The sequence below is a fragment of the Euwallacea fornicatus genome, chromosome 10 (genome assembly GCF_040115645.1).
Source record: "Euwallacea fornicatus isolate EFF26 chromosome 10, ASM4011564v1, whole genome shotgun sequence".
Taxonomy (NCBI): domain Eukaryota; kingdom Metazoa; phylum Arthropoda; class Insecta; order Coleoptera; family Curculionidae; genus Euwallacea; species Euwallacea fornicatus.
This window is the reverse complement of record NC_089550.1, coordinates 2,945,540-2,972,791: the sequence shown is the minus strand read 5'-3', so window position 1 is coordinate 2,972,791 and position 27,252 is coordinate 2,945,540. Positions and strand designations below refer to the sequence as shown.

General features: G+C 35.7%; 9 protein-coding genes across 15 annotated transcripts; 6 read left to right on the top strand and 3 right to left on the bottom strand.

Annotated features, from left to right (window-relative positions):
• Positions 1–172: 172 nt before the first annotated feature.
• Grip75 (gamma-tubulin complex component 4) lies at positions 173–2,813 on the top strand. The gene is made up of 9 exons (XM_066287022.1): positions 173–344; positions 408–549; positions 608–935; positions 990–1,155; positions 1,210–1,512; positions 1,562–1,814; positions 1,865–2,045; positions 2,097–2,304; positions 2,356–2,813. The coding sequence occupies exons 1-9, from the start codon at positions 276–278 to the stop codon at positions 2,704–2,706; spliced, it is 2,001 nt and encodes a 666-aa protein (XP_066143119.1). The 5' UTR covers positions 173–275; the 3' UTR covers positions 2,707–2,813.
• On the bottom strand, positions 2,728–4,478 carry Use1 (Vesicle transport protein Use1). Its single transcript, XM_066287030.1, has 4 exons — positions 4,085–4,478; positions 3,310–3,440; positions 2,943–3,257; positions 2,728–2,889 (listed from the first exon to the last, which is right to left on the bottom strand). Exons 1-4 carry the CDS (start codon positions 4,231–4,233, stop codon positions 2,849–2,851), a joined length of 636 nt encoding a protein of 211 aa, XP_066143127.1. The 5' UTR covers positions 4,234–4,478; the 3' UTR covers positions 2,728–2,848.
• Positions 4,479–4,584: 106 nt separating this feature from the next.
• On the top strand, positions 4,585–7,479 carry LOC136341731 (uncharacterized). Of its 2 annotated transcripts, XM_066287025.1 has the most exons (4): positions 4,585–6,150; positions 6,223–6,623; positions 6,681–6,720; positions 6,811–7,479. In XM_066287025.1, exons 1-3 carry the CDS (start codon positions 4,914–4,916, stop codon positions 6,684–6,686), a joined length of 1,644 nt encoding a protein of 547 aa, XP_066143122.1. In that variant the 5' UTR covers positions 4,585–4,913; the 3' UTR covers positions 6,687–6,720; positions 6,811–7,479. The 2 variants fall into 2 exon arrangements, with proteins under 2 accessions (XP_066143122.1, XP_066143121.1); XM_066287024.1 differs by lacking the exon at positions 6,681–6,720 and having other exon boundaries at positions 4,586–6,150.
• On the bottom strand, positions 7,295–9,092 carry amx (almondex). Its single transcript, XM_066287029.1, has 4 exons — positions 8,903–9,092; positions 8,760–8,842; positions 8,071–8,214; positions 7,295–7,992 (listed from the first exon to the last, which is right to left on the bottom strand). The coding sequence occupies exons 1-4, from the start codon at positions 8,976–8,978 to the stop codon at positions 7,588–7,590; spliced, it is 708 nt and encodes a 235-aa protein (XP_066143126.1). The 5' UTR covers positions 8,979–9,092; the 3' UTR covers positions 7,295–7,587.
• Positions 8,423–10,142, top strand: LOC136341732 (pyroglutamyl-peptidase 1). Of its 3 annotated transcripts, none has more exons than XM_066287027.1 (4): positions 8,423–8,728; positions 9,223–9,426; positions 9,484–9,722; positions 9,782–10,142. In XM_066287027.1, the coding sequence occupies exons 2-4, from the start codon at positions 9,226–9,228 to the stop codon at positions 10,014–10,016; spliced, it is 675 nt and encodes a 224-aa protein (XP_066143124.1). In that variant the 5' UTR covers positions 8,423–8,728; positions 9,223–9,225; the 3' UTR covers positions 10,017–10,142. The 3 variants fall into 3 exon arrangements, with proteins under 3 accessions (XP_066143124.1, XP_066143125.1, XP_066143123.1); XM_066287028.1 differs by having other exon boundaries at positions 9,192–9,426; XM_066287026.1 differs by lacking the exon at positions 8,423–8,728 and adding an exon at positions 8,799–8,928.
• A 158-nt stretch (positions 10,143–10,300) lies between these two features.
• Pngl (N-glycanase Pngl) lies at positions 10,301–12,937 on the top strand. The gene is made up of 10 exons (XM_066287023.1): positions 10,301–10,662; positions 10,715–10,828; positions 10,922–10,996; positions 11,053–11,218; positions 11,288–11,469; positions 11,522–11,704; positions 11,765–12,087; positions 12,137–12,432; positions 12,485–12,649; positions 12,702–12,937. The coding sequence occupies exons 1-10, from the start codon at positions 10,447–10,449 to the stop codon at positions 12,866–12,868; spliced, it is 1,887 nt and encodes a 628-aa protein (XP_066143120.1). The 5' UTR covers positions 10,301–10,446; the 3' UTR covers positions 12,869–12,937.
• Positions 12,938–14,927: 1,990 nt separating this feature from the next.
• LOC136341680 (clavesin-2-like) lies at positions 14,928–19,310 on the top strand. The gene is made up of 6 exons (XM_066286901.1): positions 14,928–15,077; positions 16,771–17,007; positions 17,118–17,317; positions 17,701–17,913; positions 17,972–18,088; positions 18,143–19,310. Exons 2-6 carry the CDS (start codon positions 16,836–16,838, stop codon positions 18,395–18,397), a joined length of 957 nt encoding a protein of 318 aa, XP_066142998.1. The 5' UTR covers positions 14,928–15,077; positions 16,771–16,835; the 3' UTR covers positions 18,398–19,310.
• Positions 19,311–19,501: 191 nt separating this feature from the next.
• On the bottom strand, positions 19,502–23,200 carry LOC136341679 (vanin-like protein 1). Its single transcript, XM_066286900.1, has 7 exons — positions 22,927–23,200; positions 22,754–22,864; positions 21,639–21,764; positions 21,234–21,585; positions 20,412–20,611; positions 20,141–20,352; positions 19,502–20,089 (listed from the first exon to the last, which is right to left on the bottom strand). Exons 1-7 carry the CDS (start codon positions 22,981–22,983, stop codon positions 19,687–19,689), a joined length of 1,461 nt encoding a protein of 486 aa, XP_066142997.1. The 5' UTR covers positions 22,984–23,200; the 3' UTR covers positions 19,502–19,686.
• A 67-nt stretch (positions 23,201–23,267) lies between these two features.
• On the top strand, positions 23,268–27,150 carry Hexo1 (Hexosaminidase 1). 4 transcript variants are annotated; one of them, XM_066286896.1, is made up of 10 exons: positions 23,268–23,404; positions 24,042–24,209; positions 24,427–24,489; positions 24,546–24,842; positions 24,989–25,110; positions 25,166–25,359; positions 25,707–25,903; positions 25,953–26,322; positions 26,426–26,711; positions 26,770–27,150. In XM_066286896.1, exons 3-10 carry the CDS (start codon positions 24,428–24,430, stop codon positions 27,054–27,056), a joined length of 1,815 nt encoding a protein of 604 aa, XP_066142993.1. In that variant the 5' UTR covers positions 23,268–23,404; positions 24,042–24,209; position 24,427; the 3' UTR covers positions 27,057–27,150. The 4 variants fall into 4 exon arrangements, with proteins under 4 accessions (XP_066142993.1, XP_066142995.1, XP_066142992.1 ...); XM_066286898.1 differs by having other exon boundaries at positions 23,347–23,648; positions 24,042–24,213; XM_066286895.1 differs by having other exon boundaries at positions 23,349–23,648.
• Positions 27,151–27,252: the final 102 nt, after the last annotated feature.

Sequence of the window (27,252 nt, the reverse complement as noted above, 5' to 3'; positions counted from 1 at the left end):
TGACTTTAGGTGAATGACGTAATAATTTGATAATAGATGCAAATTTTCGGTTGAAAATAGTCAGTATTTATCTCTCTTCAATAAATGGTAGAAAAGCAGACGAAACTTGCTTCGGTCCAAAGCATGTCGAATTCATTTGATACACATTATCGTTACTTGTCATAATCAGCCTTTCTTCTATCAACAATGTAAAGAATGTAAGCAAATACTTGAAAATTAAATTGTTTTACCACAAATTTTCAAACTTATTACAATTTCAAATATAAATTTTTAACATGATTCATGAGCTTCTATTTAATTTGTGGAATAATCCTGGTAATGGCTTAATTTCAGATGATAATGACGTAAGCTTATAGAATGTTTTATGATTCTTCCTTAAGTCCCATATCTCGTAAAAATCATTTCAGTGGACTCACCACTTCGAACTACCACAATTCCTCCACCCGGCCGAAGAAACGCTTCTACAAAGTATAATCCAAATAGGAGCCAATTACCACAAAATCACCTCTTTTACCAATGAAATTCTCAGTGAAAACTGTATCTCCAATGGTATTATTACAAATTCATTGCTAGGATTTCATTTCCCTCAGTGTCACATCATTTACAGCCCTTAACAACCCTCGTTCAACTGAAGAGGATCTCAATACAAAAATTCAAAATGGCTTATATTTGAAAGCCTTCTGTAATGGAGTGCAAGATGCTCTGGAAGACTATCGTAAGGAGATTATCAGACTTGAAAATACATTTTTGGAATACCCACAGCTATCTCTCAGCTATGTGCTAAGTGCTGTGGATAAATACAAAGGCCTATTTACTGTTCTTAAGTCAATGATATCTAAAATTCAATTAGAGAATTTATATGGATGTTTGTTGATGAGTGGTTTACAAAAATATATTGCTTGTGGAATTGATCAGTTGGAAAAAGCTGCTTCTATGTAAGTTGTAAGTGCAAATTTACTTTATCAGTGTGTAAAAGTATTTCAATACAGTATCCTAAAGGCAATTAACACAGTATTCTATCAACATCTCTGCAACTGGGTCATATGTGGAGATTTGGTAGATCCCTACAGTGAATTTTTCATTTGTGATGGAAAGGTTGCAGATGAAAACTTCCTATATCCAGAACAAATTAGTGAAAAGACTGCTGTATCTTTGGTAATATATTTTATTCTGTATTATATCATGAATACAATGTTCAGATTTTTTTAGGTAAACAAAATCAAGAGACCACCAATAGTGCGAAAATTTTACATAAACTGGGATATGGTTCCTAAATTTATCAGTCAAGATTCTGCTGAAAGTATCCTGTTTATGGGTCGCATTGTTTGGATTCTACGAAATGACCCTCAGAAGATGGAATATACTGGAGATTATCAGACCAAATTCCGAAGAGATATTTGGGAGGGGAAAGAAATTGAGTTTTACAATAAAATCCGCTCTGTTGGGGACCAAAGTTTAAGTGCTGGAGAGTTTAGACCTGTTATTGAGGAGTGCAGAAGTAAACTAACCAAGGTATTTTTGAAATTAAGTTATTTTCGAAACACCTTGGAATTTATTGCAGTATCTATGGTCTGTGATGCTCAAAGAGGGCAACTTAGTTGAACATCTAAAGCTGATTAGAGAGTATTATGCTTTAGGCAGAGGAGAGTTGTTTCAGCAGTTTCTTGCAGTGAGCAATGTGAAGGATGTGCCTTCAGATTCACTGTTGCAACAAATTAATACCCTTTTCCATGAAACTGCCCGCAAAATATATGGGGAGAATGATAAGAGCTATTTAAGGTTTGAGCTAACTTGCCCTAGCAGTCAAATTTCTAGTAAGCAGTTAGTTTTGGCTACATATTCTTGCCTAATCCCACGATTTTAGGAACAAAACTGTGGCAAAGCCTACATTTAAATTTTGAAATGCAATGGCCGCTGCATATAATTTTCCACCCTGAAGTTATAGGGTTCTACAATAAGCTTTTCAGCTTTCTCTTACGCTTGAAAAAGACTCAAATAAATTTGTTCAAACTTTGGACTTATCACACATTCAGTCAACATAAGATGTAATGTACTGAGTTTCATATTTTAGCGGGCATTTTAATATGCTTTTGCAGAGATCGACGCGTTTGGATGTTGCGCCAAAATCTTCTCTTCTTAGTTGATAATCTGCAGTATTATATACAAGTCAATGTAATAGAAGCTAAGTTTTCTATTCTTATGAAAGCAGTACAGAGTGCTAATGAGCTTGAAGATGTTATCAAAATTCACCATGAGTTTGTGGTCAACCTTTTATCTGAAAGTTTCCTGCTTTCTCTAGATGAGGTTCGTTAAAATTAAATTATTCTTCCAACTCTTTTCATAAATGAGTTTTAGCCACAAGAAAGTGGACACAAACACAGACTATATCAGATGCCAGTGCTGCAACACAACCCCCCCAGCAAGGTATACAATATCATTACAAGACTGCTGGAATTGTGCGACGAATTTTGCCTCTCGGCAAAAAGTTGGGAAGCTGAGTTAACTGAACCGGATTTGGAGGAATTTGATACCTTCCAGAAAAGGACTGATATTATAATTGACACTTTATTGGTGCTTCTTTATAGCCTGCATGGCAAAGTTAGGGGTAATCACCTGTTACAACTGGTCCTGCATCTAGACTTCAATAAGTATTTTAGCAGGAATAAGACTGATTTGAATCTCACGGAGGCATTTAAAATCAGTTAATAATAGTCTTTTTTTTTGCAACTGAAATCATCAGTTAAATATATTGCTTAAAAACTATTACATTGTAATGAGATGTATAAATGTTATTAAAATAAATAGAATAAATACCACAAAAAAATGTTTAATTATGCCTTAATACACATTACTTGCTTTTCTTCATTACTTTCATGAACAATACCATATCTAAAAAATATTTGAGAATAATACATTTTAATATAAAAGAAGGATATACTCACTGATAAAAATGACTAATACAATAACCAACATCATCCACATCCAACATTTCCATGCTCTTTTTGAATGCTCAGCTAATTTACTAGATTCAACCACTAACTTGGAAAAATTCTTATCAGTTAGTTGATTGGAACTGCTCACAACCTCTGTATCGTTTTTTATTATTTTATTCGCCACTTGAGACTGCTCCTTCAAAGTTTTAGTGAATTGAAGCATTTCCTCAGCAATTTTACTTTGCAAATCTTCTTGGTATTTGAGTACTTGATCCAAGTCTCCAGTCTTATTTACTCCTTGGGCAACGTTGCGTTGTCTAACCCCTAATATTTTGTCATTATCATTTACTTTTGTGGTTTCTGATATTGGTCTTACCATTCCCAAGTAAACTCTCCCTCATCAAAAGTGGGTCATTAAACTCATATTTGCTGATAGAGGTTATTCCTAATTCTGTTTTTATGCCCATTATTCTTTTTTGATAGCTTTTTATGGATTCTAAAGAGGTACTAAAAGGTCATATGAATGAGTGAGAGGATCAAATTGAAGGGCCTAATTTCATAAGAAAACAAAATGACAACAATGTCATTAAACTAAAGAGACAATAATTGATTTTATCCTTTTATTTTAGCACGCCTTTTTGAAACTATAACAGATTATATGTATGTCTTCCACAGTACTTACAAAATATGAAATAAGTTCTTTTTAAGTTTTTTACAATAATTAAGCCCAATCAGGTTAAAATAAAAAATGTAGAATGCAAAAAACAATAATTTAAGGTCATGATATATGGCAGCTAATGATAGGTTTTTAGCCTTACCCTGCCAATAGGGGTAAACCTTAATACTGACTATAGTTACTAAAGAAAGAAAGTGCTATTTTTATGCTGCCAAAAAGAATCGAGAGCATTTTAGAGTAGTTTGTGGTAGTTCCATAAATATATTCATCTGTAGCAGTAAAAGGTTCAAACCGTTTATACTTTACTTGTCTTTTGTTTATGAACAATTTAACTTAATTTCCAGATAATAATAATGAACCTACATTCCTAACTTCAAATTTGTGCAAAATTTATCAGAAGTTTAGAGCCTCATTATGAGTAAATTCGAAAAGAAAACTATGTGAGCACCATTTGGCAAAAACAAATTGCACTTACTTGGAATGTTTTTTAACTTCCTGCAACATATCTTCTAAGGTATTCACATATTTCTCGAACCTTTCGTCGTCTTTCTGATTCTTGCACATAAGCTCGCATTTTGCCAGCAGCCGCCTCAAGTTGATTTCTTGTCTGGAAAGTCCCACCATTTGTTGACAATTGACCTTTTTCTTTCTCACACGAAATTGACGTAAACTATTATGGAAACTGAATGTTTGAAGTGGTAATGCAAGGAATGGCCTGTAAGCGATGAAGAGAATGTGTCTGACGTGTATTTTAGTATATTTCCGAAAACAGTGACGAAACTTAATATCGTACAAAAATTGTTAAAATAATTTCAAGGGTCAAAAACATTTTCGAATATGAATTTGAACACTCGGACTGATTCTATTTCTTTTTCTAATGTTATAGTATAATAAAGAACAGCAACTGATTAGTGACTCGTCTGACTTCTGTCAGTGTCGAATAAAAAGTGTAAACAACGCAAAACTTCAAAACCACACGTTATCTATCATTGCAGCTTCTCTCTTACAATCGCTAACAAGGAAAGCAAGTATTACGGCAGTAATGTGCTTCTATCAGAGAAAGAGGAAAATACTTCATTTAAAAAAAGGTCTATCCGTTGGTTATGTGATATAATAGAATTATCGTCTAACCTCAAATTATTTAAATCACAATAAAATTCAATGTAATTAATTAAGCTGATCATTAATCTAATCTACTGTAGCAGTTTTGTTCAAGTATTATGTCTGTGCTCCGTCATTTTAGAATTATCCACAATAAACGTTTATCAGCTTTAACATGCTCATCATCAGATATTGTTTAAACAATGCTTAAATTACTGAGAGAGTCAATACCAAAACACCCCAGAAAGTGGAAATTTCTTCAGTCAGAAGTAAGATATTACGCCCGAGGTTTCACTGTAGATCATGTGCAACCCCTCACTGAAGATACACTCACTGGAAGGTTTCTTGTTTATGTGACACCTACTAAAAATTCTCACCAAGCCACTCCTTTAGATAAAGTAAATTTAATTGCAAGTTTCAAGTGTCATAGACTGAATGTTAAGACTGCAGATTCGTCTGTAATATCAGCAATGATAAACGCCTTAGATGATAGCAATATAGTGAGAAATAAATATGAATTTGAAGACTTGTTTCGAGCCCTTGACTCTGGATGCTGTAGCAGAATTAATGAACTTGCAATTGAAGATCATTTCAACTTATTGAATGCCTTTACTAATGTAATCGGGCATAAAATCCGTAAAAGCAACTACTTCTTATTGGCATTAAAGGTGTTAACCAACCAAAAGAATTATCTTAATAAAGAGCAGCTGGTTCATTTAATGTTCTATATTGGGCTGTTAAAGAAAGACCGCATAGCTCAGGACATGATTAGACAATGCATTAAATTATTTACCAAAGAGACCATTAACAATTTAACAAAAGAAGACTTATGCATTATTTGCAATTCAACATTTAAAACCAGTACAAAAATAAAAAACTTCCTGCTTTTATATAGGATTAAATCATATATAAACAACAACTTGAATTTATTGAGTGATCCTGCAGGGTTTGTCACCTTCATTAAAACTCTAAGGCACAATCGGTATCAAGATGAAGACATCCTGAACACTATAACATGTACCATGTTTTTTAATGAAACCCTGCAGTATTATTCATTCAGTGCCATGTGCCACATTTTAGCCTTATATGCAGACTTTTTGTTCTATGATGAGAATGTATTAAATATCCTAACTTCAAAATGTTTGGAGCTACTAAAAGGCTCAACATTTACAAGTAAAAATACATATTTAATAGATCAGCCAAGAACTAAGGATATAAAGAGGCTTCTATGGGCTTTAAGTAATTTGGGTTATAAATTGCCCCAAAAGGATATAGATAATATTATAATGCCTCAAATTAAAGTTAGGATTAAAACAGGGCAGTTTGTGAATGATCAAGGTTCTTTAGTGCAAATGATCTTATATTTGTGGATGATGCAGTATAAGGCTCGTGATTTAATTAGGGAGGTTTTGACTGTTGAAGTTGCTAGGGACATTTGGGGTAAGTCAGTTACTCAATAAAGAAAATAGTATGATACTTATTTTCTATCAATTATTTCACTGTATTTGGTAGGAAATCAAATAGCTTGCATTGAGAGCCTAAACCTCCTATTAACATGCATCTACCATGAAGATCCTGAGCTATTTCATCAAATAAACTTGCATCCACAACAAACTTTATCATCTGCATACCACCAAAATATACAACTTGCCAAAAGGCCTATACTGCAAACCATAGTAGACAATTTAAAATCTATAGCAGTGCGGAATGGGATAGATAAATATGAAGTGGGGTGTCAAGTACCTTTCATTAATATAATAGGAATCACAGGGTTTCAGAAAAAGATTTATAAAACTGTGAATATTGAAGTGTTGGATGAATACACTTGTCTTAAAAACACAGAAAATGTGCCTTCAGGTTTGATGAAGTTGAAATTAAGGATTCTGGATGGATGCGATCAGGGTTTAATTGTGGTGAGTTGCGATTGTGTTGATTTTTAAAAGTGTAAATGCAAATGGGGTGTTTTACAGGTTTAGTTGTATTAAGGGATTAAGGGGGGGAGACAAGAGTGTAAGTGCTTTGGCCTTAGCCAGTATATTTGATATGTTAAATTGTATTGGATAAAATGCAAATATGTGATTCTTTTTTATGTATTTATAGATAGAGGAGCAAGATATTGCTAACTGCACCAGCCTAGAGCTGCAAAAGATTTTGAAAGACGAAATCTCCTTAGTTTGTTAATTCTTTTGTTTATATATTAAGTTTTTGTGTTTTAAGCAAAAATTTAAAATATGCCATTTTCAAATCATTATTAGATTATTCATAGTTGACTTTTTTTTGGCTCATATTTTGTATCAAAATTATTTTGAAAAAAAGTGATAGTTTTATAAAGTCATATTTTAACATTTTCAGATCTTTCTTGATTTTTTTAAGCTTTAAAAGTTCCTCTTTTAACTTAAATTTTCTTAATATATATATATTTTTTGAATTTTCATTCCAAAGATTTGCTCAAAATCAGTCTTCTCCTCAACAATAGGGGTAGCTTTAAGTGATAAAGAAGCTAAAGGAAAAAGTGATTTTAGAATATTATAGCGTTGACGCCAAACAAACAGATAATGTATGTTAAAATATTAAGAAATAGAAATTACTTACTATCTTTAATATATTATCTTACTGCAGTAATTAATTTTTCCCTTCAGTTCACCTTACAATGGGGTATATTATGTGCCATTCAGAGTTTTTTTTAATCCTCCCTGTAGAAGCTTTTATTTTGTAACAACAAATGTATTTATTTCAGTGTACTTAACAAATAAACAATCATTAACTTGACTATTGGAACTTTTAATTACTATTCCACTGAGTATCAGAAGATAAAAAAATCCCAAAATAGGCTTTTCACACTTTACATCAGACCCTAAACTTCTTCCTTTTATACATTCATAAATAAAGAGACCCGTCTGCAGGTCCCAAATAATGCAATGAAATCAATATGACATCTATGATAGTCCACACTCCCAATCCCCCGAAACTGAACAATTTTCCAATCCCTTCCTGCCAGTGCCCTAAATAAAATCGATCTGCCCCAAACCCACCCAGCGTTATGCTTAAAGCTAGGGCTGTGTACCATCTACAACCCCTTGTCCAGCTACACTTGACTCTTTTATTGAACGTTCGTTGCCCTAAACACAAAACATCACCATTCACAGTGCAGTTTGTTATGTATATGTCCCTTGGAGAGGCCACAGAATCACATGTGGCTTTCAGGTCACAGCTGTGCTCCCAATGTTCAGTTTGGTAGCAGTATCTGCACAAGTATTTTTTGGTGAGGTCTTTATTTGGACCCTAGAAAATGTGTCAACATGAGAGGGGTTTTGGAATTCATTTGAAAAATTAATTAATATTTCTTGGCTTAAAACTTACTTGACATTTTACTTGGGACCTCACTCGGCATTTCGTGGATATTTCCCTGCCATAAACGCACGTTTCGTTTAAATCGCATTCAAGACATTGCATGGGGAGGTCCTTGCATTCAGTATTTGTGGGGCATTTCAAAACTGTATCACTCTGTGATGGATAATTAGGACAATTTTTGATAGATAAAGATTTCTCTTAAAGGTTAATGTCAATAACTGATACAGTTCAATTTACAGAGAAAAGAGCAGTTTAAGCAAAATATGGGATCAATTATCAAGCTGTTGTGGTAATCAAAATATTGACCAAAGAAATTTGGCAAAAATCATCACAATCCACAATTATGTACATTGAATTCTGGCAAATATTGAATTCTATTTTTACTACATGGCCACAAGGGTATTTGTGCAAACAATTAACATCAGTTCTAGGAATTTTTGACTTGAATGTTTTGAATTTAAATAAAAATGTTATAAAACCCTTTGAAGACTTAAATCTCTGTTCTGCAGTAATCACCTCCCTTATCTTATCGCTACAAAACATTGGTAAACAAAAACTCAAAATTGTTGAAAAATTTAACAGCGTAACCGCAATTCCTTCATTAAAAAGCTTACACTATAGGTCGATTTGTGTGACCTCTGAAATTCCTCAAAATACTGATAAAAAGGTAAATATAGAACTTTTATTTTTGTACTCACCTGTTTACCAATATCCTTAGTTTCATCTGAAATATTCGTGTTTCCTTTTGTCTCTCCCGCAAATGATTTAATGCTGTTATCCGCTAAAAAACACAATTTTATGTTGGGCAAGTCTGCAAAATCTTTTTGCGCGTTTCTCGTACCCGTTTGTATGTTGTTAGCCAGGAAAGTAAGTAGGATGAATACGGCTTGTCTTATGTTAATGTGTATGCATCTCATTTTGAGGATAAATCAGGAATTTTTTTGAAACACCGACATTATCTTATTATTTTTTAGGCTTATTTGATCATTAGGCTGCCATGTTTATCGTTTCATTTCATTTTAATTGACAATGACAGTGGAACATATGAGGAAACAGCTGACTAACTGCTTTTAGATTTAACTTCTCCTATTGCTCTAATCGGCTCTAATCACACTAAAGATTTTTCTCAGCTAACTATACTGACAAAAATAATTTGAATAGAAAATGAGCGAAAATACAAATAACAACGTTCTTGTGACGGGGTTCGGTTCATTTGGAATTCACAAAATAAATGCAAGTTGGGAGGCAGTATCAGCCCTTCCTGACAAAATCGAGGGCTTCAACATCATTAAAAATGAAATTCCTGTTGAATACAAATACGTCGAGAAAAATGTGCCCCTTTTATGGGAGCAATATAATCCCAAGGTATAACTAAATCAAAATTTATATATCTAGACACAAATCTATGTAATCAAATTTTAGTTAGTAATTCACGTGGGAGTAAGCTCATTAACCAGGGAAATACAACTAGAAACATGTGCTAATAAGACTGGCTATGTAAAGCAGGATATAAGTAAGGCTTGTCCTGAATCCGGTCAAGCTTGTTGCGGCAAAGATAGTAGTGAAGACTGTATTAAAACCGAATTATCCACTGAAGTGATTTGCAACAGACTCAATAAAAATCCTCTATTTAAAGCCTCATTATCGTACAATTCCGGAAGGTATTTAGTTTACATCAGTGCTGATCCCAAATTTTTTTTTTTTTTTTGTATATTTATAGATATTTATGTGAATTTATTTATTATGTGTCCTTGAACGTGAACAATAGAAGGACACTATTTGTCCATGTACCTCCACTTGATCAGCCTTTCAGTAAGAGTGAACTTACTTTTGCTTTGGAAGAAATAATAAGATGCGCTCTTGAACTCATCGAGGAGGAAGAGCGGAAGTACTCAATTGAATTCCAATCTGATGTGGTGAAAGTTTATAAAAATGGAAGAGCTGCTGCATTTTAATTTTACCTTCATTTATTTTAATTAAAAAGTATTTTAAGATAATCAGATATTGTTTAGTAGTAAGAAAATAACTTGTAAAATCTGTAATATTTAAAATTAGTTAATATAAGACATTAATAAAAATAATTGAAACACATTTTATAAAAACGTAAAACTAATTAATTTCTACATTGTTTACGTAAAGAGTTGACGAAGCGTAAACACTTATCTAACTATAAATAGTATTTATCTAACAATTGCTTATAACCTCACAATAATAATAATAAATATGTCAAAATCAATCTTTCTAATGCCGTGTCATGATTTTTATCAATTTTATCACTGAAATTGTCTGTCTAGATAAACTAGATCACTAACGGAATTTGTGGTGCCCTTGCCTTTTATCTTTCAATCTTTTTACTTTACTTTTATTAGCAATATCATCCTCAAAATGTCTTATGAAGGCCTCGTTGATCTACTCAATAAAACGCCGATAAAAGAATCCCTTGGAATTATAGCCTCAATCCTAAATAGAATCGAAAATGTATTAAAAAACCCCAACGACCCAATGCCCCGAACCTTCAGCAAGTCAGACCCAGTCATTACAACGTCTATACTACAGTCTTCTTTGGGCACTTATTGTTTACAATTCATGGGATGTTTGGAGGTACCTTAGAATAATTTTTACACATTGGTGAAATATGTTTAGTGTGTTTTAGCAACCTGGATACTATTTTCTTCCTCAGAACTGTCGTTTAAATTTGCTTACTGAATTGAGAGATATGTTGTTAATGTGGAAAGAATCAGTGACTGTAGAGACTTCAGGAACACAGGTAGAGTTGATTTTGATGCTAAAAATCGAGTTAGTGGGTCTAACAATTTGTTTAGCAATAATTCTTTACCAAAATGGTCATGTTCATCTTTAGGTGTCTTCATTGATGATTGATAAACTCAAACCTCCATCTGTTATCAAACCTATAGTTTTGCCAAGTTTGTCAGCAGTGAGTTAATTGAATTGAAGTGTTGTTATTATGTTAATATTTTATTATATATATAGAGATATACACATCCATTTTTTGCCAGAATTGAAATGATATTTCATAGCTGCCTTAGGTATGGAGATAAAAACATATTGGAAAGAGCTAAAGGTTTAATACCAATTACAACATTAGAATATAAAGCACAGAACAGATTACGAGATTTCCAGCGCCATATAAAAATTAGTAAGTTGCCTTGGACATAAATTCTTCTATATTACGTTTTTGAGTGTGGTTCATTACACTTACTTTTAGACCAACTAAATGTATCAGACATTTTAATTCAAGACATGCTGATTTTGGAATTACTTGAATGGTTTAAAAAATCTTTCTTCACCTGGGTTACTAGCCCGCTTTGCGATTTTTGCAATCGTGAAACTAAATTTTCACATTATACCCATGAAAAATCCTACTTGCAGTATACACATAGAGTTGAGGTTAGTTTCCTCTTTCAAAAAAACTATAAAAAATTAACAGTTATAATTGTAGTTGCATCGATGCGCTTTTTGTCACCAATTTACTCCCTTTGCCCGCTATGAAGACTTAAATATTTTACTAGAGACACGGCGGGGAAGATGCGGGGAATGGGCTAATGTTTTCACACTATTTTGTAGAAGCATGGGTTGGGATGCTCGCATAGTCTTTGATGAAACTGACCATGTTTGGACTGAAGTATTATCTTTTATATTAACTGACAAAATTTTACAATTAACATACTAATGACAAATTCAGGTCTATTCTGTTGGCCAGGAAAGATGGCTGCACTGTGATTCATGCGAAAATATATGTGATCAACCTTTGATTTATGAGTGTGGATGGAAGAAGCAAGTCAGTTATGTAATTGCATATTCTAGTGAAGAAGTTCAAGATGTCACATGGAGATACACCAGTGATTTTAAAGAAACTTTAAGGCGAAGGACTGCTTGTAAGGAAGATGAGATGATAAGAGTATTAGACGATTTGAGGCAAAGACGACAAGTAAAATTTTCAGAGGCAAGGCGGAAGTATTTGACCCGAAGGAGTTTGATGGAGCTTGCCCAATTTTTAACAGAAAAGTATTGTTACTGCAGCCTGAGGGTTTACAAGTTTAAAGACAATTTTAAGGAAACCTGGCACTGAAGACGAGAAAGGACGTCAATCTGGAGATATTTCCTGGCGTGTTTCACGTGGAGAGATTGATGAGCCACCTAGAGGTTTTGTGTGGAAAATTGAACCTGTAGCTTCTTTGTTAATTCAGCGGGTAACCGTGCGTTACTGCTCTGCAAGTGATAGTTATGAATTTATGTCTGGACGGGAGTTAAAGGAGAGCAAAAAAGGATGGGCCTCTGGCTGCTACTTCCATCAAAATATCTTTAGAAAGGTAGAAGATGATTGGAAGCAGGTGTATTTAGCAAGAAATGGTAGAATATCTCCAAAATTTACTTTTTTTTAAATTCAAAGAGCTACTTTCAGAAAATAGCTCTGAGCAGGGGACTATAACATGGAAGTTCCGATTTCCAGCAAATTCTTCCAAGAAATTAAAACGAGTGGCCATCAGATTCTGTTGCGTAATGTATGCAGATGCATGTATAAAGGCTCAATTAGGTTGTGATGGCCGTGCCGAGAACATAAACACAGGTGAGGGCTATAAAATACAACAATTATTATAAATAATTTTAACATTTTTCAGACTCCAGGGTATATAAATCCGATAATTTTGCTGGCCAATCCGAATTGTGGGTGAAAGCCACTTTATCAGGCGGTCAAGGGGATATTGCATGGCAACACGCTCAATTGTTCAGACAGCCCTTGGAATCTGATAAGTTTCCATTTGCAATTGCGTTTACTTTTTATTAAAATGTTTGCAAATATTGTCGACACTTTATAGCTAAATGCATATTGAGAATATTAATGAATTGGTATTTATGTAGTATGATTTTATTTGGATTTAATTAATGATTCAGTTTTATTAAAATCAAGCTGAAAGTCACGAGTACGATCTTCAGCACCAATTGGATGGAGTGGAAGCAATGAATAAGTAGATCGTATTTTTCTTAAGACCCTTAGATAGTGAGAAAGTCCCCCTAATGCTAAATTGACGAATTGGAAAGGCATCCTTTTTAGCTTCCAGGAAAATACAACTATCAAGGCTTTCCCTTTTAAATTTAAACTATACACTAATCTTATCCTAATTTTCTATTTTTATCGGTACATTCTGGACGTGGAGGAGTATCTTTTCCCTTAATGTGCCCCCTCTCCACAAGATCCTAGCTCCTATGTCCTATCGCACTTCTTCACATTAAACCTCGATTTAAGTCACGTTACAGGGCACGGTTAGAGATCTTCTATTTTTGGTTGATGGAGGAATGCACCTTGGATCACCAAGAGTATGAGTTAGAGTGACATTAACCACATCCACAAAGAGATCTCGAGTATTACTTTATTCCCACTTACAAACATGTTTGTCGTCGCGATAGCTTTGGACTGAATCGTCTTAAAACTGATATCGCTTCTAAACCTACAAAAATGTTTACAGCCGGCCTTTTGTAAAGGTACAGCTCATAGGCTTAAAAATCGATACGCGAAACGAAATAATATACAGCGTTCCCAAAATAAGAATGTCCGGCATGAGGATCTCGTAAACGGTTATGAATACATGGTTGGCCTTAGTAAATCTGGCGTCCTGGTCAAAATTTTTAATTATTCCTCCATACAAAAAAAACCGTCGACCAAGAAATTTCACCGCCCTAAACCGTCGCCCAATCTCGTCCTTTCATAAGGTTCGTACTGCTTCATTAAATGGGAGAAAAGTTGCGCATTTAAGTTTCAGCATGCAAACAAATTTACAAATTTCTTTTCGATTTTTCACTTATTTCGAGAAAACTTAAATTAAAAATTTTTTTAATCAGAAAAAAACCGACGTGGCTTCAGTGAAATACCAAGAGGCAGTTTTCAACATTTTAAAATCTACTTGACCATTAGCATTTAATTTTAAAATTGAGGTTTTCTTCGGTGTAGTAAAGAGAAGAAATTTGGAAAAGTTACAAAACTTGATATAATCGTTTTAACTGTGTTTTTGCGTTTCTTAAACTCTTAGAGACATCCCTGGATTTTTGTTGGAATCAGATTAATTGCGTTTTCGACATTTTAAGCGTGTTTAATACTTTTTGAGTCAATAATGGAGATCCTCAAGTGTTGCACTAAGGAGTGCAGAATAAGAAACATCCTAAATTCTAAAAAAAATAAAGAGTGCTGATTTTTTTTAGGCTACTGCATTCTGTTTGCATCGCGCATAAAATCATCTTGAATCTAATAAAGCAATTCCAAATTAATCCCTTATTTCTATGGTGGATAAAACACCGACAACCAACAGCAAAAGACCAATTCACACGGACTTGTATTTCTTCATCAATCACTCGACAATTTTAATGCTGAATAGCCGATTTCAAAATCACATCGCGTGTACAAAAACCGTGATTAACCATCCGTTGTAGACTAAATTAGTCATATGATTTTGCAAGGCGAACATCATTAATTTTCTAACTCTTTCCGTGTATCGGAATGTGCCAACTTTCATGTACTTCACGAAAAGTTACGATATGCGACTTTGCGCTATTGTTAATAATTGAACTATTAATACACAAGCGACATATTAACTAATCAATTTAGAGCTTGTTAATTGGTTTTGGTGTGTACGTGCCCGCAGATACTTCCCCAAGAATTTTTTTAAGCAGAGTTTTTATGGAGCGTTTTAGGGTCTGAAATCGGCGCCCTAATTCTTCCGAATTTACTCTTAAATTCATCCCCTAAAGCTCCCCCCTCCTAACTCTAAACTAACCCGACTGGTTGGAGAACCATGGCAACGTGGTGCCTTCCAAAACCCGCAGAACCACCAATAAGGTTTTGCTTGGCGAGTCTCATTACGAAAATTTCTTTGAGCGTAAAGTGGGTTAGGAGAAAGTTTAACTTTTTCAAGATAAACGGTTGCACTGCCGATTCAGTGCAACATTCGCAGTTGTTTCGCGTCGCAGTGTGTAGAGGCGCGAATTTTCGGCGATAATTTAAGGTAAGTTTTCAGCAAAATTTCCATTAAAGTTCTCCATGACATGGTCATCAGAGGGTATGTGAGCGTTTAAATTCATATAGGCCGCGAAGGGGATTGTAGCGAAATGCTGACGTTCATTGAGCGCGCGTCCTCGTTAATAGCAGCAAAAGATTTTAGTTATATTTAGGTCTTCGAAACCGGTGTTTTCCTTCATGAAAGGACACACAGAGGGTCCTCTTCAAGGCTTCTCATTTGGCACCCATTCAAAGAGTTTGCTTTTCCTCGTAATCATCGAAGAGAAAGTTTCTAATATTTGTTCCCAATTTTCGGTTCTTGCCTCACGTACTGTGACAAAAAACCAAATTGCTGCCGAAACAAATAGGTCGCTATTATCATATCGCACGCACCAACTGCGCTTTGTTATTGCTCACCAAACAATAACCAGAAATTACTTCCTGTCATTATAAAATCTTAACGACGCCACTGACTATCACCGCCATCGTCCATCAGCAATATGAATAATGGCCGCCAGAGCGTCGGAATAAGAAACTTCAATAACTGGGTCATCGCGGGTATCTACCTAAAAACCATAATCGCGCGCCTCTTCCAGCGGTACCTATAAGGAAGGCGAAACAAAGCGGTGAAGAAACCGAACGTGAAGAAAGCATTTTACTTTCTTCGTTTCTTATTCGGAGTCACTTTCTCATCGGGGCCGAATAGCGGTCTCGCCAACCTTAACATTGGCCTTTCGAGATATGAGCAGCTGAATTGCAGCTCTAGAATTGTGGCCAATGCTGTTGAACGCAGCTGTTGCAAGTCTGAAAAAATGGCATTGATGTATTTCTGTTTAGTTCCGCACGAAAAGTTGCCTCTGCAAATAATAAGTTAGGCGCCGTTCTGAGACGGCTCAAAGCTGCTTTGGCTTTTTTTATGAGTTTCGCTAAATAAAAATTCCTCAGAATTGATTCCAGATTGATGATTTTATCGCATTACTCACTTCTTTCATAGCAAATATCCGCCATTTTGTTGTTTTTTTTTATGTTTATTAACTTCAAAATGGCTCCCAATAGCAAAAAACCTCTGTCAGTGGATCCCTCCATTTGAGCTTTTTCGTCATAATTGTCAGTCAATTGTATCTAACACCAAATACAACTGCGAGCTCATTTAGCCATCTTGGCAGCAGCAAATCTTAAGAATTTTCGCTAAGAAAACATCTTCTAAAGGGCTTTAAAGTGGCGGTCAAAAATAACTATTAAAGATGCCAAAGAAAATGGCCGACTGAGGCTAGAAATGGGTTGGGGCATTGGGGCACTCCTATGTAGGGTTTTGATTCTAATTAAGGTCAAAGATTGTGTTCAAAATATCTTCTTTTTTACCGGCTTTATTGGTCTGAAAAAACGTGTCCTCCTAAGATTTAAATCAAACTTGCTGCTACGATAAGGCAAATTAAAAAGAATTTGACCGTGTTTCTTAATGTTTTACCTGTTGGTTACATTCAAATCAGATGTCCCATAATAATGGTTATTACATCGCGAAACACATAGGCAAAAAGAAAATCACGTTGTATCGATTATTGCCTGTTCCGGAGCCTATGTATGGAATCATTAAGCAATTTATATGACATTAATACGCCCAAAGTGAACAAAACAATTCCAATGAGTTTACTACAGCTCAAACCAACGCATTTGCTTCTGCAATTACCATTATTTTTCAGATTTAGCTGTAGAGGAAACTAACCCTAGGTCCTGCAATAAGTACTACATTAACATTAACGGCAAAATGGGAGTGGGAGGTTACCAAGAGTGTGAGCAATACATCTGCACCTTACCCGAAGAAGAGAAGAAAAAGGCTTTGGAGGAGCTGAGAGAAGACGACAACATCAGAGAACAATCGCTGGAACAATTCAGAGAATGGATCAACAAACATCCGAATATCAAAAAATGTAGAACAGGTACGTTTTTTATAATTCATAAGTGTTTTTATAGATTTCACCGAAGCTTTCTCCGGTTTATGAGATGACACGCTATTGTTCAGATTTAGAACATAAATATATAATTTCAGATGCGCCGTTCTTATTGAGATTCCTCAGAACCAAAAAATTTAGCGTTCCGCAATCTTGTGAAATGTTGGAGAGGTATCTTACTATTCGACAGTTGTACCCTCAATGGTTCCGGAATTTGGACCCCGAAGATAAGGATTTGAAAGAAATTATTGAGGCTGGGTATTTGGTTCCACTGCTGGAGAGGGATAATGGAAGACTGGTAAGTGTGTTATCAGGAAGTTCTTTAGGTTATTGCCCTAAAAAGTGGTTTGAAAAGGGATTTCGAACATAGCCGTGAAAAACAATTGAGCGTTTGCATATAGCAGCATTATGAAAATATTGGCAACTACGTTCCAAATTTTTTTAATTGCTATGAAAAATTCCTAAACAAATTTTGGGAAACACGATCAAAACTCCAGTCACTTGGAGCCCCATCTAAGAGTTTCTTTTTTGTTTTCGAAACTTTTAGAGGTTTTATATTATTAATTAAATGCGTTCAATTTCCCGTCCAAGCCCGCTCCAATTGGCTGGCGCATTGCCTCCCAATCAATTATATAGCCTTAAATGACAGGTAAACGCCTGTAAACTGGTCTCGTTTTCCAGGTGTTGTTTAGTTGTGCGGGAAAATTTGACCCTCACAAATATACATCGGCGGACATGGTCCGCGTCCACAGTTTGGTCACCGAAGCTTTGATGGACGATGAGGTGAACCAAATCAACGGGTACACGTACATCAACGATGAAAGCGGGTTCCAGATGGCGCACATTTCCTTGTGGAGCCTGACGGACGTTCGGAACATTCTTAGGTGCATACAGGTGTGTTTAAACAACAATTCAAGCGAAATTTCCTTCTAAGTTTCATTTTGTGATATAGAACACTACCCCTATGAGACACAAGGCGAACCACTTTTTGAACATTTCGGCCAGTGCTATTAAGCTTATCGAGTTTGCTGTAGGGTTGCTTAATGAGAAGCTCAAAAACAGAATTTTCGTAAGTGGTTTTGGTTTTTCTGAAACGGGAGCAATTATAATCAGTATTTTGTAGATGTATAAATCTGTGGAGGAACTGCATGAGAAGGTGGATAAGAAGATGTTGCCCAAAGAGTATGGAGGGGAGGTACCCTTGAGTGAGATGGTGCAGAAGTTTAAGGTTCTGTTGAAGGAGAAGCGTGATTCTATTCTGAGTTTAGATGACATGTACATAGAGATAGATGAGAAAACGTGCCCCCTCGTGTCGGAAATGAACGAGGAACTGGGAATTGGGATTGACGGGTCTTTTAAACGCCTTACTGTGGATTAAAGATATATATATATAAATAAAGGTTTTCCTTTTAACGCAACATAGGCCAACTAAGCGAAATGTTTATGTAATGTTTTTTTCAAAATTTCAAAAAGCACCGAAATATACGCGTATGAAAGTTTTTATAAATAACAAAGCCTTTTTAGTATTCATTCTGGAATTGTCTACAAAAAGTATATCAAATTGTTGTCATTGGTTACATGTTTTTAGAATTTTTTTTTCCTTGATATATTTCAGATGCGTTTTCAATCCGTTCACGTACCTTTGTCTCCGTGTTAACTGCAAAGTAAATATCAAATTTTCCATATAATCCCACAGATAAAAATCACATGGATGGAAGCCTGAAGATCGCGCGGGTCATTTTATTGTTCTATTGCAATCTTTTCATATATTAGAAAATGGGTTTTTCTGAAAGTTCTGTATTTTTTTCAACTTTTTTCATGCGTACATATTTCGGTTGTTTTTGAGATGTTAAAAAAGTGTTACATAAAGATTTTGCTTAGCTTTTTGAGGTCTATGTCGTGTTAAAAGAAAAACTCTTACTTAAGAGTCACCCTGCAGATGGGCGCTTAAAAAAAATCGTTTATTCTCAATATCAAAAAATATGTTTTTATATTTTTGTTGTTGCACTCCTCACGTTTTCCCCATAACAAGCGGCACTCCACTCAGTTTTGTGATAGTTTACCTTGTTAAGCGTTATTTTATTAGTTGTTTGTTATTGCTATAATTGTTTTTTTGTTTGTCCGGTGGAATTTAGTTACCAACACGTTGTATAGTCAGTTTTTAGCTATTATTATTGTAATTTAATGTGTTTATAATCAGCTTATTAATGGAGTTTTAATAATTTATGTTACTGTTTAACTGTCACATCTGTATTTGATAATAATAATAAAATCGATTGAATGCTTTTTAATTCACCTTGTATACAGGTTTTTGAATATGTGAAACTCTAACACTCTGTTAATCGAAAATGGTACGATCTTGAACATGGGTCTATTAGGATTTTTTAATTATTTTGCAGAGTATTATCTCCCTTTGAAATATTTCTGTGATTATATATTAAACCCTGTATATTTTTGGATTTGAGGAAAAAAAAGGCTAATAAAAATGGAAAAACTTTATTTGCAAAACACGATCTATTTTAAAAAATGTTGACACAAATAAGATTTAGTTAAGGACGTGAGATAAGAAGAAAACAATATTAAATTGAAAATTGATCTACCCCAAAGCGCCCGATGAACTGTGAATAACAGCCGTCAGCTTCCTCATCCCATAAACCATCAACCCTACTAAAAAACTCTTTGAAGGATTAACAAAAAGGCCACGAAGTTTAAGCTAATGCTTAAAGCCTCGACTCCGCTCCTCACGAACATTCCGAAAAGTATCACGTTGCTGTGTGAAACTGTAGTTTGGTAGCTAATACCCAGACTATCGTTCGTTCTGTTTTCCAGGTAAGTAACGTTGTAAACGGAGTCCAAATTGCCCTTCAAACTGACTGGTCGGTAAAAGTCTTCAGGGTTGGACTCCCATGTGCCCCAAACAGTAATTTGGCGGAAAACTGTGGTGTAGGAGCTGGGAGGACGGACACCGCAAGAGGACACGTCATCTTCGTAGAGACAGGCGATTACAGTGCAGAACTTGATGCCTACTTGCTCTTTGTCGAAAAAGGTTGTTCCTTCGTAGGCCACTAATCTGTGAAGAGGAAGGATAACTTGAGAAAATTACTTAAAAATCAACACCAACTTGTAGACTTCCGAAGAATTCGTTTCGTTCGCGAAAGCCAAAATGTTGAAGTTGCAGCAAAACTGTCCAGAGCAAATCTCATCTGTAATGTTTTCTGAGGAGAGATCTAAGGGATGATATGTGTAGGCGTCATAGTTAAAATCGATCAAATTCTTGTAGTTGGGTAAGGTTCCACGTGTGTCATTATCCAAAATATCGAATCCCCGGAGGACCTAAATATCAATAAATTTCTGATAAGGATTAATCCGGGTATATATCCAGTTTTTCTTACAAAATCTTTATTTGTGGATGGTGCTTGAACATTGCTGCAGATATAGGATGTCGCAGGCTTATCGGTTAATATTTTTCTGAGCACAGTGCCATCACTGCTAACGATAGAACTACCCCCTCTGCCGTTAAACGGGCTGTTAATGTTGGAGGCTAGTAAGTTCACTTTATTGGCCAAGGCGTAACCCACTTGAACCTCCAAGGCTGAGAAATATGTTTTTTTTTATTAATGAAATATATAATGCCATGAAGATCATTTATAGAACTAGCGAACAAGGAAAAATTCAAAATGGGAAATAAAATTACGGAAAATTACTAGTTCTGAAAACTGCGCCACTGATTTAATGCATCTTGGGGAGTAAAGGTTCTTTATAATTTGAAAAATTTAATATTTAAGTATTGCAAAATCAATGCAACGCCGTTTACTCCTGGATCCGGTTCTGCATCTATCTGAAATTGACTTATTGGCGCAGTGGGCACGAATTCTATTACATAAAAATGGAAGAGAACCAATTTATTCTTATAAAATAGACATTTCCTCCCACTGTATGACATCGAATCCACCCCACTGACGTTAATTTCAAAATGACATCTCTCCGCTAATTACGGCTACGAGGGACGTTCTAAAAGTTATACTTGAGTAGCTCCTATGGAGGCGAAAGAGTAAATAGATACTCAACGCACATAATTGTCACATAAACATATATTTGTGTTATTTCGTGTGGCGTTATTAATTTCTTTCTTTAAGCATACAGACTTTACATTTGGATTCGATTATTTCGAAATCAGAACACTTGATGCGTCATCATAAATGAATTATACTCACACATATAAAACGGTATGTAAGAAGTCCAAGCAGCAACATAAATAACATCGGTGACGTTAGCGTTTCCAAAAATGCTCTCTGATGGATGCAGGTAGAGGATATCCATGGAAGTTATCAATCCAAAGGTACCAAACGCCGTAGTGAAGGTTACCAGGTCACTTCCAGCAGTTAAATTGGGTTCCTTGTAAATGTTGATTTTGCGGTACTTGGCGACTAAGCTACCGTTGTTTGAGAACACTACAGTGGTGCTGTAGAACACTGTCCTGTATGAGGTATCAAGTGCTCGTTCGAGGAAGTTAGCTACCACGTACATTCTATGTTCCATTGCCGCATTTGCGAGGGTTAGCAGAGGCTTAAGGAATATTATCGTTGAGTATTAAAGGCGAAAATGCATTGGAAACTTACATTGAAGCCATCAGATATGTACAAGTTCTTTCCAACTTCAGGAATGGTGATGGCGTAATCTTCTGGATTCTCTACCACATCGCTCAAGCCATATTCAGGAAAAACTATTATTTGAACTCCAAAATGCTGAAAATTATCATTTAACTCTAATGCTTAAGAATAAATTGGTGTACAAAAAAAAATGAGCAATGAAGTTAGCGGTTTTAAACATAGACGCATCCAACCGGTCCGGAATTTGAAGCATGTGCGGCTTAGTCATTGCTCTGTATATGATAAAAGTGTCAATTGCCCACGAGTTATCATTTACCCCATAAAATGTGATTAAAGGATGGAGAATTCCAGGTAAATTTTAAGAGATTTAAGTTGAACGAAAATGTTGCTGAAACTACAGAAATGATTTCTTCAGGTTGGGGTGTTGACTCCCTGTGTACTTCAACTCTTAGGAGGCGGATTGAGAAATGTCAGGAGGAAAATTTTTATCCTGAGGACGACCCATCACGTCAAGATGTAGACAATTTTTAATTGAACTTTGCTGGCCGCAAATCCGTATCGAACTGAAAAAATGCTCGTAGAACAGTTAGGAACGACTCAATAAACAATTTCAGTTCGATTGCGTGTAATGGAAAAAATTCCAAAGAAACAAAAACGAGGTCAAAAGCTAACCGAAGACAATAAAAATCGAGGAATTAGCATTTGCGTGAATTCTCAACATAAAAAAAAGAATTTCCTGTATGACCAATGATTATATTGAGTGGAGAGCTGGAGTCGCAGAAAGTGGACAGTAATATTGCTGCATGACAATGCTTGTCCACATACAGCAAAATTTACCCAGGAACATCTCTTTAGGTTGAGAAATTCTCTAGCATCCGGCATATTCTCCAGACTTCACCCGTTCAAATTTCTACTTATTAACATCAACACAATATTACCTGGCTGATCAGCAGTTCTTTAAAATTGGAGATGTTCGAAAATGGCTCGTACAACATTCATAATTTTCGCGATAAATGCCAAAAGACGAATTCTTTTGATTATTTTCAATGGGTAAGTTTTTAATTCAGCTTAATTTCACCAAAAAAGCTCAGTTTCTATTGATACACCCATTACCTTAACCTTACCTGGGCAGTTTCAATTTGATAGATATAATTATGCACATTTTCCTCAATTGTCCAATTGGCACCATTGTTGGATGTTGTCGGATAATACTCGACAACTGCGGCAATATAGTCCTAATAATTACGTTTATGATTCGATCTTTAATCAACCCATTAATTGTGATTTAAAAACTTACCCCTCGGCCCAACTGGATGCACCCTAAAAATAATAAAACAGCTCCTATAACCCACATTATTCTAGAAGGAAGGGTTCCTACGCTGAGTATTATCGTACAAAGGTGAAACCGAATATTTCGATATTATTGGGAAATAATTTTTATCTCTGATAATCTTCTCATATTTGCTTACTTTAGATAGGAAATAATTCCCGTAGATATTACGTACAGTGCAAATATTTGAAAATTATTTTTGGACCAGCGTGAGGAAATTGAGGTCAATAAATAAGATATTGGAGGGGAAATTTCTAAAACTCTATATTTCATCTGCACTTAAAAAGATAAGCAAGTAAAAAAGATCAAGTCATAGTAGTACCGTGTCTAAATAAAACCGCTGATGTGTTGGGAGTACTCGTATAGATTAGATAGTATTTCGTAAAATATAACGCGTAATGGGGTTTTGAAGAATTTATTGCAGTAATATTTAATAACTAATTTGGTAAATATCGACATTAGCAAAGTTTACCTAAAAAAACCAATTTAGTCACTTTTATCTCAGTCATTCCCGCCCCTCCTTTCTTAATAATGTTCTCTTGTTCCTACTTTCCCAACCCAGTATTTACACCTACAGCACTCCGTTTCCGACTCATATTAACAATAATTGAAATCGATATAATGTTATGGTAATCACATATTTATTTATGTGGTTTACAACATAAGGTCAATCACTTTATTGCCAACAGGTACGAACTTTGAGACACTGGTGATATCAAGTTAATTATTTATATGGGATGTTTTATAATAATGCGTAAAAAATTCTTAGGATTAGCCTGTGGATAGTTTAAAGAAAAAAAGGTCATATGAATATGGGTCCGGCTTCGCTTTCTGTCTGAAATACAGGAAGATGCGATTTTTTTAAAAGTTTTTTCTTATTACGACCGTTCGTGTATATCGAAAGTGGTAGATTCTTGACCGTAGATCCATTAGCAATTTTTTTTTATTATTTACTACCGGCCCCTGAAATATCTTTATAATGATAACCTGTATATCTACATTGTCACCCTGTATAGAAATTACACTATGTAAACTTTGAGTTTCCCTGGATTTTTTTTATTGCACTAAAATTTGTTTCATAGGTTGATGAATCTGCGACCATCAAACAAATTCACTGATCAACAATTTCTAGTATTATAATCCGGTTCTGTGATTTGGTCGGGACCTACCCACTTACATCGATTCAATTCTTTAGTATTTGAACCTATTTCGAGCCGAAGGTGGTACCACAACGTCGTGGCATTCAGTGAGTGAGTAAGTACTTTCACATTACATTAATTCATGTGTAACAATCGCAACAAAAATTTCTGCTAATGTTATTGCTGTATTATTTATCATTTGCAAGTTTGATCACTCAGAGATTATGCGAAATTTCCTGAATAATTCTTAAAATTGGCAATCGAGTACTGAATAATTTCGAATAATCCAAAAGCGTATTTGCTCACTTTAACCAAAGGTCCGTTTCAGGATGAACCGCTTGTTTGGTTCCGCACTCACATTCCTTTGTATGCAACTGGTTCTTCAAACCAGGTAACTACCACCAAAAATCACAAGGTTATCGACCTTCTTGACTCTCCTTATTTCAGTATTGCACTGATGTCTCCATGGCGATATGAATGCGTGCACGGCCATTGCCAAAAACAAGCAAATACTAATCTAACTCAGAACACTGCCTTGAGTTTATCCGCTTGCAGAATATTTTGTTCTGATGTTGGAGCAATATGGCCTAAACCCACAGGGGAAGTCTCAGTTGGAAACGTGTTGAGTACCATAAACATCCATAGCATTGATGTACTTGGAGCTCAATCAGAGAGCGCCATTTCTGATTTGGTCGCAGGGGCTGCAAAGATCTTCAAGGGGCAGATTGAGAAACTCGTTCCTCGGTAAACAGCTATTCAATTTCAAGCTTTAAACTTTCAAATAAAATTTTCTCCCATCGAACGATTGCTGGTTTGGTTGGGTATGACCCGGGAACAAACCAAACCATCAGCCAGAATATTTGAGTATTAAGCAGCACAATTTCTTATAGAAATTTCTTCCCTAAAGGGGGCAAATCTTTGGTAGTTACTCTCGATATAAAAGATCTAAAAAAGAACGCATTATCGCTGGATCTGGATGAGAGCTACACGCTAAAAATTGGCGAATCTACTGGTAATTTTACCTGATTTAAAATGTCGAACAGTTTATAGTAAAGACAATGTTCCAGATGGTAGAGTGCAGGCTCTAATAGTATCTCCCTCATTTTTTGGGGCGCGTCACGGCTTGGAAACTCTGAACCAGTTGATTATTTTTGATAATTTGAGGGAGGAGCTGCAAATTGCAAGGGATGTTCTTGTAACCGACAGACCGGCGTACCCTTACAGAGGAGTACTGGTGGACACTTCAAGGAATTTTATTAGTGTAAAGGAAAAGTTGTGTTTAATCATGGCGTGTCTCAAATTCGGCAAAATCTAAATCTGATTTTTTCGCATAAGAAATTTGGGACACACTGTATATCCACTTGAACTATAAATTGCGATCATAAAAAAACCGCAAGTAGGCGTTAAAATATCGGACGCATATCGTGGATAGATTCATCTATCAGTCATACCTTTCATATGATAAATAGCAAATGACTTAATCAACATCCTACGTTTATGGGGTTCCGCCTACTGCGAGATTTTTTTCCCCCGTTCTAAGACTCAGGCCTTAGTAAGTGTATAGCTTCGACCCTCATGAGGCCGGCACTGATAAAAATGTAACTGCAGGTAGATGCCATTAAAAGCACCATAAACGCTATGGGAGCGTCCAAATTGAATACCTTCCATTGGCATATAACCGACTCTCATAGCTTCCCCTACGTATCAAAATCCAGGCCTCAATTGTCAAATTACGGCGCCTATAGTCCGGATAAAGTGTACACCCCCGAGGATGTTTCGGAGATTATTAAATACGCAAAACAACGGTAAAATTTTTCACAGCCATGCTCCAAAAAGTATTTATTTGTCTTCAAGAGGGGTGAGGGTGATGCCGGAATTTGACGCCCCCGCCCACGTGGGGGAGGGGTGGCAAAACACCGGGCTGGTCACTTGCTTCAACTGGCAACCCTGGCAGAAATACTGCGTGGAGCCACCTTGCGGTCAGTTCGACGTCACCAAGCCGGAACTATACGATGCCCTCGAAGATATTTATAACGACATGTTCGACCAATTTCAACCAGATATTTTCCACATGGGAGGGGATGAAGTCAACTTTAATTGCTGGAACAGCACTCAGTCAATCGTTGATTGGATGGACAAGAAAGGATGGGGACGTACAGACGCGGATTTTGTCAAATTGTGGAACTATTTTCAAAATCAAGCACTGGAGAAGGTTTATAAGAAGGTATGTGGAAATCATATACTTACGGGTTCATCTAACTTCGCTAAGAAAATCATTTTTATAATTCTACCGAGATTTATTGGTATTTTGATATATTCTCTCTTAGGCAGGAAAACAAATTCCTGTAATAATGTGGACCAGCCACCTGACACACAAAGAGTATCTCATCAATTCCCTTCCCAAAGACAAATATATCGTGCAAATTTGGACTTTAGGCACCGATGAGCAAGTAAAAAATTTAATACAAAATGGTTATCAAGTGATCCTGAGCAATTACGACGCCTTATACTTGGACTGTGGCTTTTCCGGCTGGGTCACCGATGGAAATAACTGGTGTTCCCCCTACATTGGTTGGCAAAAAGTCTATGAAAACAAGCCCAAGAAGATTACAGGCAATGAAATGAAGCTCCCGGTTGATTAATGTTAATTTCTCATTGCTAATTATTTTAGGAGATAAACACAAACAAGTCCTAGGTGCAGAGGCGACTTTCTGGACCGAACAAGCAGATTCTACATCTTTAGATAGCAGGCTGTGGCCTAGGGCGTCTGCAATGGCTGAAGTGCTCTGGAGTGAGCCTGAGACTTCCTGGAGAGCGGCTGAGGGCCGGTTTTTAATCCACAGAGAGCGACTAGTGAAGCTCGGTGTAAATGCCGATGCCTTGGAGCCCGAGTGGTGTTTGCAGTACGAGGAAAATTGCCCTATCGGGGGGAAATTCAATATCGACAATAGAATGTAAAGGGCAATGAAATGCAATTAAAAATCCCTATTGAATTTTAATTAAACCGTGCTATAAACAAACTTAAAAAATATATGTATGATCACAAAATCAACATCGAGTTTTTCACTCACCGAAAACCTTGAAGAATAATTATTTGCACAGCAAGGGAGAAAAGAGCTACTTTTACCCTCGGGCCCGACGCGAAGCAGTGGAT